The sequence below is a fragment of the Rhagoletis pomonella genome, unplaced genomic scaffold (assembly GCF_013731165.1).
Source record: "Rhagoletis pomonella isolate Grant_MI unplaced genomic scaffold, Rhpom_1.0 Rhpom_scaffold_00004, whole genome shotgun sequence".
NCBI classification, from domain to species: Eukaryota; Metazoa; Arthropoda; class Insecta; order Diptera; family Tephritidae; genus Rhagoletis; species Rhagoletis pomonella.
In genome coordinates, this window is record NW_023458558.1 from 4,687,076 (window position 1) to 4,696,294 (window position 9,219).

General features: G+C 31.4%; 1 protein-coding gene across 1 annotated transcript; it reads right to left on the bottom strand.

Moving 5' to 3' along the window:
- Positions 1-2,851: 2,851 nt before the first annotated feature.
- On the bottom strand, positions 2,852-8,025 carry LOC118736830 (tyrosine-protein kinase Fer-like). Its single transcript, XM_036466886.1, has 6 exons — positions 7,552-8,025; positions 7,278-7,491; positions 5,962-6,048; positions 5,744-5,872; positions 5,443-5,625; positions 2,852-3,003 (listed from the first exon to the last, which is right to left on the bottom strand). The coding sequence occupies exons 1-6, from the start codon at positions 7,924-7,926 to the stop codon at positions 2,852-2,854; spliced, it is 1,140 nt and encodes a 379-aa protein (XP_036322779.1). The 5' UTR covers positions 7,927-8,025.
- Between the last annotated feature and the right edge of the window lie 1,194 nt (positions 8,026-9,219).

Consider the following 9,219-nt stretch of genomic DNA (forward strand, 5'->3'; position numbering starts at 1 on the left):
CAATTCTGCATATTGCAAAGTTATGGCCGTTTAAAAAAAGGAAGTTTTTTTTTTAAATTCAATATTTCAAAAACGGCTGGAAAAAAAATTGAGAAAACTAGGTAAGTACTATAACATAAAAACTTGGATATGAAACAGCCGAATGCTGTTCGAATCGAGCAGGGATGCGCCATATGCAATTTTTTTAATTAAACTGAATTAGATTTATTAACCGGTGGCAACCCTACTGAATTTAAGTTAAGAAACAAAGCTTTTCAAACCCATTTGGATTGACAGCCATGTTGTTATAATTGATTTATTTAGTTTAAATGTGTTGAATATAATTTTTTAAAAAGGTAGCTATACTTTTCAAAAAAGTAAAACCTTTAAGCTTTGCTAAAAATTTTTATTGAATTGAATTATCTTTATTTATGTAAGCATTTATGTATAGGCGAACATATTTATATAATTTCTTAAATAAAACTAAATTAAATGTATGTAAAAATAAATAAAACTAAATTAAATGTAGTAATTATGCAATAAACTTAAGAGATAATATTAACAGCATTGCGAATATAAGTTTGCATACCGACACAAAAAAAGATAAAAACACAAAATTGTGATCTTATACTAATACATGTATGTATGTATCTATACAAACGCCGTAAATTTAAAACATTTTGTGAAAACTAGTGTCCTTAATGCTAAGTATTTTGATTAAATTCGTATTATTAAAAGAAAACGATTTTTTTTTTTAATATAATTAAAGATAATATTTCGTCTCCAGTACTTTTTATTGTTTATTCTAATTTTTTTTTAATACCGAAACTTTGCTTTTTGCGCCTAATTGCTATGTGGGAGGGAGAAAGGTAAAAGGGACCTACAGGTCGTAAAAAATAGCCTTTTTAGTATTTTACTTCAAAGATGGCGCACTGCCGGAAAAAAATTACAATTCAAAGTCGCTTTTCTCGGATATAAATTTTCGAGCAAACATTTCTAAGGTTTGTGTCGTTTGGCTGTTAGCTTTTGCCGCAAAATTATGGACTGTGCAAATATCATTTTTTTGATTCGGAACTTCTCAAGTGGAGGATACAAAGTAATATTGTAACTTGATAAAAAAAAAAAAAACAATAATAATTATGTATAATAAAATATGGATATTTATACATATGAATGAGCATTGGCAATAAGACGGCATTACGAAAGTAACGACTTAGCCATAAATTGATCAATGTAAGGAATATAACTTATTTTACAAAAAACACAATCATTATTATATGTACATAAATATCATTAAAATATAATTCAAATTAGTTTTTAATAGTAAGATACGTAATATAAATTTTTTAAACATACATATGTATGTATGTACACACGTATATATGTGTGTAGTTTTAAACTAGTTTTGAAAAGTATATTTTCAAAATTTCCAAACGAAAAGTTTAAGATTTAACTGCAATTCTCAATCGACGAGAAAGCATTATTATCTGTTTAGCATACTTACTTAATAAACTCAATGATCTACATTATAAGTTCATTTTCTTCTTAAATACATACACATGTAAACAAAAAAGACAAGCATATTGGAAATCGACTTAAGTGCTTGTGTTTATACATTCGCTTTACATTTTGATTTTTTTGATTATTTTGGCACATCGAGGATACAGTACAGTACATTATTATGCATCGGGAATTAATTGTTCAACTTTCATCAATTAAAAAAACCAGAAATTAATTTACAAAATTGCAATGAACTACATATACACAAAACACACGCATATAAATATAGATATTTGCATGCCCGTTATTTACACAGCTGTAAGCCAATAGAATTGCTAATGCAGTTACTTAGTGATTTGAGTAGCAGAGTATTCGAAAGCGGCTACAACTTAAAACATACATACATATTTAATAATAATAATGATTGGCGCTTGAACATATGTATGTTGGTGTTTGGCCGAGCTTCCGCCCCGATTTGTGATGTTGTCACACAGAGGTGAGGGTGTATGTATGTATACATGAAAAATACGAATAGAAGTAATGGGCTTAAACTATGTAGATATATGCATGTACATATGTGTAAAGGTATGCATTACAAAATATATAATTTATTTTTTTCGATTTATTTAATATTTGTGTATGATTTTATGCAACATACTATTTTACAGTGATTCAAACAAATGACCACGTGTTGCATTTTTTTTTTTAGCTATTCGTAATGTTTTTCGAGCTAAATTTTGTTTGTTATTTTTATATAAAAATAGTGTTCAAGCTTTAACGTAACATATAGATCACAGTTTCAAACTTTATACAAAATTTAGGAAAATTCAAAAAAATTTAATCAAAGTTTAAATTTTTTATTCTGAATCTTTAGAAAATTTTTGGGTATGCAGTTTTATGAATTTTGTTGCTAACGGTCTCCCGAACTTTATTTCATAAGAAATTCATGCACATTTATTTATATGGAAAAAAGTTCAAAAAGGATCTAAAGATTCAGAATGAAAAGTTGAAAATTTGTTGAATTTTCCTAAATTTCGTATAAAGTGTGAAACTGTGATCTATATGTTTTTGGTTAATAGAAAAATAACAAAAAAATTTGGCTCGAAAAAGATTACGAATATGTATAAAAAAAAAAACAATTAACATGTGGCCATTTGTTTGAAGTTATATTGTAAATATTTATAACTTAACTTAACCTATGAGTAAACATACATATGTATATCACCTTAATTGTATGTATATATGAATTTTAGCACATTTAAATTTAATATTTTGCTTACAATTTGTAAAATGTATGTATGTATGTCGTATGAAAATATTTAGTTTATATTTGCTTACATTTTCTTTTTAAAATTTATTGTTCCTTTTGTTCCTAATGACTATTATCTAAACGTATTATCAGTGCATCAACGACATTATAGATCTCATCGAAATGTGGCCGTGCATCTGCTTCGGCGGACCAGCACTTCAACATGAGGCGATACATTTCGGGCGGTGTGTTTTCAGGCGCTGGCATGCGATAACCTGAAAAAGAAGAAATATTTATTAAATGTAGAATATATGTACACATAAATAAAGTATGTACATGTACATTAGGGCGGGCGTTATTTTACAGGTTTGACCCACAAAGCAAAACTCCCCTGCGAAAAAATTGTTAGAGCTCATGAGCCCTAATATCAGGCAAAAAAATCTCAATGACTTCCAAACCTGAAGAGATATGAAAATGGCGGTGATATATGCATGTAAGATCAACGAATAAGCTCTTTTTACTAATTTATAGGCTCTTGAGTCAAGGCTTTCCGTTATACGATTTTGAAAAATTTTTGCAGATCACATTTTTATTACCCAATTAATCTATCTAGGAGCAGTCCTGTTTTGTAGTAGCTTACAAAAAAATTGTGTTCATACAAATAAGGCGCACACTAATTCGAGAGGTACTCTTAAATAATTCCCTATCGACTAATGGTATCCCGGAAGGCCAACCATAGAATATTGTGGAATAATGTGATGAGTACAAAATGTAAAAGAAAACTTGTATCTAAAAGTAACAAAAAAATAATCGCTTCAGAAGGAGAAATAGGCTTTTTTATTCTAACGTAACAGAGATGGAAGAACGAAATTCGTTGATATGGCGGTGTACACATTTGTACTTAATATTTTTTTTTTTTCAAAAATAACTCGCGGAACTTTTCAAAAGACATTCAGGGATAACGTTTTAAAAGAACATATTGAATACATACTCGTGCTTTTGCTCCAAACAATTTTTGAAGTGAAGCTTCTTTAGCGGCGGTGGTTGGTTGGGACTAAATTGGCAAATTCAACGGAAATTGCATACGGGGAATGGAGCAACGGAAATGGTTGAGCTGAAACAAGTGCTTCTCGTGAAGCAAATTAATTTAACAAAAATTTGCTAATAAAAGGTTAAAGAATAACGCTTGGAAAAAGACCAATACAAGAATGAAAGTTATTAGTAACTTGATTGTTTTTGTAACAGAACAGGCATTAGCACAAATGCAAAAATTTCGAACAGAACTTGTTACTTTTAAAATTTCTCATCTGTTAAAGTTTGATTTTTTTTTTTAATTTTATCATTAAATACTAAAAGATAACTGGATTCACTAATTTGTCAGAAACTATCAGTCGTATCGGAAAGTGATGTATATGTGGTTTATGGAGAATTTCGGTAGCTGTGATTTTACATATCTCATTTTAAGATCTTAAGTTGGCTCGTAAGATATACGTGATTAAGTGGAACCACTTTTTGTTTTAAGCTGAATAACGGTAAATTGCAAATATCTAGAAAACATATCCATAGAAAAAAAATTAATTCGATTTTCGGAATTACCGAGCAATTCTACATAGAAATTGGGTAGTGGCATCAATTGAACATTTTTGCTGTAAACCAGTCTAATTTTTTATTTGAAATACGTGCAGAAAATAATATTACTCATACGCCATGTGATACATGTCCCTACTCGTACACGAAGTATGAGTAACATTTTTCATGTTAAAGTTTGAATTTTTTCATTCCCAATGCAAACTTAAAATGAAAATATCTTAGGAAAATTATGTGATCTAGAAAAACGGTATTCAGATCCGTAATCTACGACCCAAAATTAAGTTTACATGTCTGGACGTTCTTTTGTATCATTTAGGCGTCTATACAGTGTAATTTAAATCAAATGTATCAGGCAAATGTTTAAGGGTTTCTCGAAAAGTCGAACGAAAAGGGAGATGCTAAATGTCTTTGTTTTTTCAAAAAACACAAAAAATGTATTATTTCCTATCTGTTTAGCATAGAAATTCCCCAAGGAGCCTGGTGCATAATGCCTAAAGTGATATTTTCAATTTAGAGTCTAATTTTCGTGATCTAATAGTACAGCGCTTAATTTAAGCTTTCTGGTCATTTTACTAAAAAAAACCCTCTGCTTATTTATTATTTAATTATAGTAATAAAGCTATCTATAAAAAATATGCAGGTTTAAGCATGATAAAAAAAAGGAAGCTAGAACCGCTGAGAAGTATTTTTTCAAATTCTTGACGTTTGAAAGCAATTTAATTTTAAAATTTTACACACAAACTCACACACACATTCTCATTTTCTGTCTCAAACAACAACAACTTTGAACAATTCCTTTTTTACTCTCAATTTTATATGATTTTAAAATGTTGGCAAACTTCAAAAAAAAAAAAAATCATGGCCGACGAATTGAAAGAACGGTTTTACCTTACTATGTTTTTATCATGGGTTTAAGTTCTACGTGAAAAATTGCCTACGAAAGGTTCTGTGGTAAAATTTTGCCGGATAACGTATTTTTAGTCCACAAAGTGCTACCGAAATATGTAGGTAAATACATACATATTATCATTATTCATGGGTTACGTTTAAATATGCACATATATATTTATTTCGTTTAACTGCGAGTACTTTAAAATGAAAATACATTACGTTGTTGTACTCACCAGCATCGATTCGTTCCCGTGCTCGCGAATTACTCATGCCTGAGTAGGGTGTATCGCCTTTAGAGAAAATTTCCCACATTAAAATACCATAAGACCAAACATCACACAATGAAGTATATTTGCCAAAGTTCAAGGCCTCCGGCGCAGTCCATTTAACCGGTATCTGTTTCATGCCATCGGAAACTGTAAAATACGTAAAATTTTTTTTATTTTTTTCGTTTTTATCAAATCAAACGTTCGTAATAGAGGTTTAAAGATTTTTAGCCTTATGATAATTTTATAGATTTTTCTTTCAACTTACCTATATACTCTTCCTCTTCACGCGACATTCCAAAATCGGAAATCTTTACTTGATTTTCAAAATCGACCAGACAATTGCGCGCAGCAAGATCTCGATGTATGCAGTTTTTGGATTCCAGGTAACGCATGCCTTTTAATTGATAAACCAGAAAAAAGCAATCAATTTTAGATAATTTTTTTCAAAATATATATGCAAGTCTATATGCATTTTCAACTTACCCGCCGCAGCATCGCGGCACATTCCCATTTGTTGACGTGCCGTCAAAGCGTTTGAATTCTTACGCAAATAATTCAGCAATGAACCGCCTAAAAATAATTTGAGTTAATATCAATCTGAATTACTACGTTTGGATAAGTAAACTACGAAAGTTGGCCTTGCTCTCGGCTCCCTATGAGAACTAGTTTAAGAGCGGCTCTGGAATCGCTACGAGAGTGATTGAAGGTATATTTGATAAAAACAAGAACCAGACAGATAGATTGAGAATAATCGCGGTAAAAAAGATGTGAGCTGTGAATTTGTTTTGAAAGAAATCAGATTTGCCAGGAAATTCCCGGAGAAATCCCGAAACGGGAAATCTAGATAAATGGGCTAGGGATGCAGAAAAAATATCGATGCATCGGAAACATTCGATGCATTGAGTAAAACCGATGTTTTGGATCTTCCGATATATATAGAGATATAGCGATGTATTTGTTTCGATGCATCGACTTTTGTGTGCAATGTACACTGTACTTATTAAAATTATTTTGTATAGCTCCAAACTCTTCGCTCTAGTAACTATTCTAAATGTGTGGAAATTTCGCCATTTAAACACTGTTAGAATATACATTATATTAATATTTTGCAAAATATATTAGTTAATTGCACTAATAAATTGCTAATTTATTAGTAGAAACGTTTATTGCCAAACCACCTTCTACAAAATGATATTAATTGATATGATATTGAAACTCTAAAACCCTTCGGAAATTTGCGTAGATTTTAAATAGCAAATTCCAAAATTGTTTCACATAGTTTATAAACATAGTCAAGTAATATAGTGATGTATGCTTATTTCAAAGCAAAATTTGAGTTTGTAATTTTCGCTTTTTTCAATTCGGGCTTTGATCTTTCGTTTTGTTAAACACCTCTGCCTGATTTCGGCTTAGGTCCTCATCCTGAAGTACTGAATACATCAGTACTGCAACGTTATGTGTGCTTTTGCTCAAACGGCAAGAATTTCTTGAAATGTTTTTTTTTTTTTTTTAATTTTTATCTCAAATCAAAACTCTCATTTTCTTGTTGTATATGTATTTTTAATTGAAAGAAACTGTTTATATTATCTTTCGATGCATCGAAAATATCGACGTTTTTATACGATATTTCGATGCATCAAATGGAAAAAAACATCGATGTATTTTTTTAGCTTGCATCCCTAAAACGGGCTACATAGCTATATAGAATTGAAAAAAAAACTTATATTCTGCTACTATGTATCAAATGGATTTGGTGTACATAATTGCAAACGAATGCGCCTGCCTAATTCTTTACTTACCCGGCACGAGTTCCATAACGATCATAATCGGCTGCTTTTGCACACAAATTCCAATCAATTTAACAATGTTTGGATGATCATATTGCTTTAGAATTCGTCCCTCCTGCAGGAATTTGCGTTTCTGCTCGTCGGGTAATGTCATGCGGCAGGTTTTTACGGCCACATCCTGTTTGGTTGACTTCAACTTTGCCTTATAAACATCTCCAAAATTGCCCTGCAATTTAAATCGAATGAAATCAGCAATTGCACGTAGCACGCAGCCATGTCTACTCACTCTGCCAATTTTCTCTAGTAGCACAACATCATCGTTGCTCAACTCCCAACGTTCGCGGCAGATGGCACGTTTTAAAATGGCACCCGATTTTACCGTCACCGGCAATTCGGATTGATACTGATGCATGATGAGCTCTTGAATGCTGGGGAATGGCGGACCTTCAAAGCGGAAGTGACCATCTGTGGAGGTTTGCACAATGAAATGTTTATGACCATTCCAGCAAACGCTCAGCACAATTTGACTCTCTTCGTTGCGTATGGTTTCACGCACCAAAAAATCACCATCGTTATTGAGCAGACGTACGACTTCTTCGCGTGGCAATACGCCATGAAACCATTCTTCTTCATAGAGTGGACGGTTGGTAGAGAGCGACATCTATGGAATGAAAATGAAGGGTTTAAGAGAGGCAGTTAGCAATGAAGTTAGGGAGAGTTTAGCGATGTAGCGTTACTAAAGCATATAAATAAAATGGTAAATTGTGTGTACATGCTCACAGAGAGAGAGAAAACAATGGAAAACACAACTTACACTGCAAAAAATAGCTAGCAAAGCTTAAATTTTTAGCAAGACGTGTGCGAAAAAAAATTTCTAAAGCATTTGATTTACATACATATTTACAGTTGTATATTAATATGTGTTTAGAATTGGCATTTAAATAATAATGTTACACAAAACCCACTTAAGACATTATCTTTTTATAATACATTCGCACAATTATAATAATACATAAAAACATAAATTTTCTTAGTTTCATCAGTTGAAAACATAAATTGAAAAATTTGCTTTTTATTTGTGTCTTACGAAATTACATTGAGGATTTTAATCAGATATTTTTTTAATAAATATAATACTTTTACGGTTATTTACAGTGTATTTCAATTGTTTAAACTAAAAACATATAATTATGTAAATAATTTGATAAACCATGTTATTACTAATTTGATTAACTCATCGTTCCCGCCCGCTCCAACTTTAGAGAGCAATTTTCAAGATAAATTACATTTCTACCTTTCCGAGGGTGCCCATCGAAAATGTTTTTTTTTTTTTTTAATTTCAAGACCCTACCCTCTAATTTTATTCGTTTTTATTAGAAATATTATTGGCTATTTTTATAGATTTCTTAAAGGTCCTTAAGAGGTCGCGAAATAGGTCAGAAAATACGATTTTGTACTCATAAATCTACAAAATCGTATTTTCTGATCTAAATCGACAGGTCGTGATCTCTAAATGACCTATAAAAAATCTATTAAAATAGGCGCTAATATTTCTCATAAAACCGAATAAGATTAGCGAGTAGGTTCTTGAAATTTCCCAAAAAAAGCATTTTCGATGGGCACCCTAGTATGTATATTATAGAAAATTAACTTTAAAGCGATGTGAGGTATTATTAGTGATAGATATCGTTATCACAGAAAGAGACGAGGCATTCCTTAAGACCTTCTCATCAAGGAAAGGAGAGAAAATGGCCGCCCAGTCATTGCCGAGTAAAATATTCAGTACATTTTTGACGGTGGCTTCGATAGCCGAAGGCGGGTGCGCAATAATTGGTTGAAGACCGAGAAATACCTGGTCCGAGGCCTTTCTAACGAAATGGTTGGATGTCTCATTACAAGGTACTCCCGAGTTACCTGGTAATCAGAGTAAACCAACTTCTAATATATAATACGG

Coding starts and splice junctions, on each gene's coding strand:
- LOC118736830 (XM_036466886.1), bottom strand. CDS start 7,926: ATGTCGCTCTCTACCAACCGTCCACTCTATGAAGAAGAATGGTTTCAT. Junction 7,492..7,551: donor TACTAGAGAAAATTGGCAGA/GTGAGTAGACAT, acceptor TTTAAATTGCAG/GGCAATTTTGGAGATGTTTA. Junction 5,626..5,743: donor TGAAGAGGAAGAGTATATAG/GTAAGTTGAAAG, acceptor CGTATTTTACAG/TTTCCGATGGCATGAAACAG.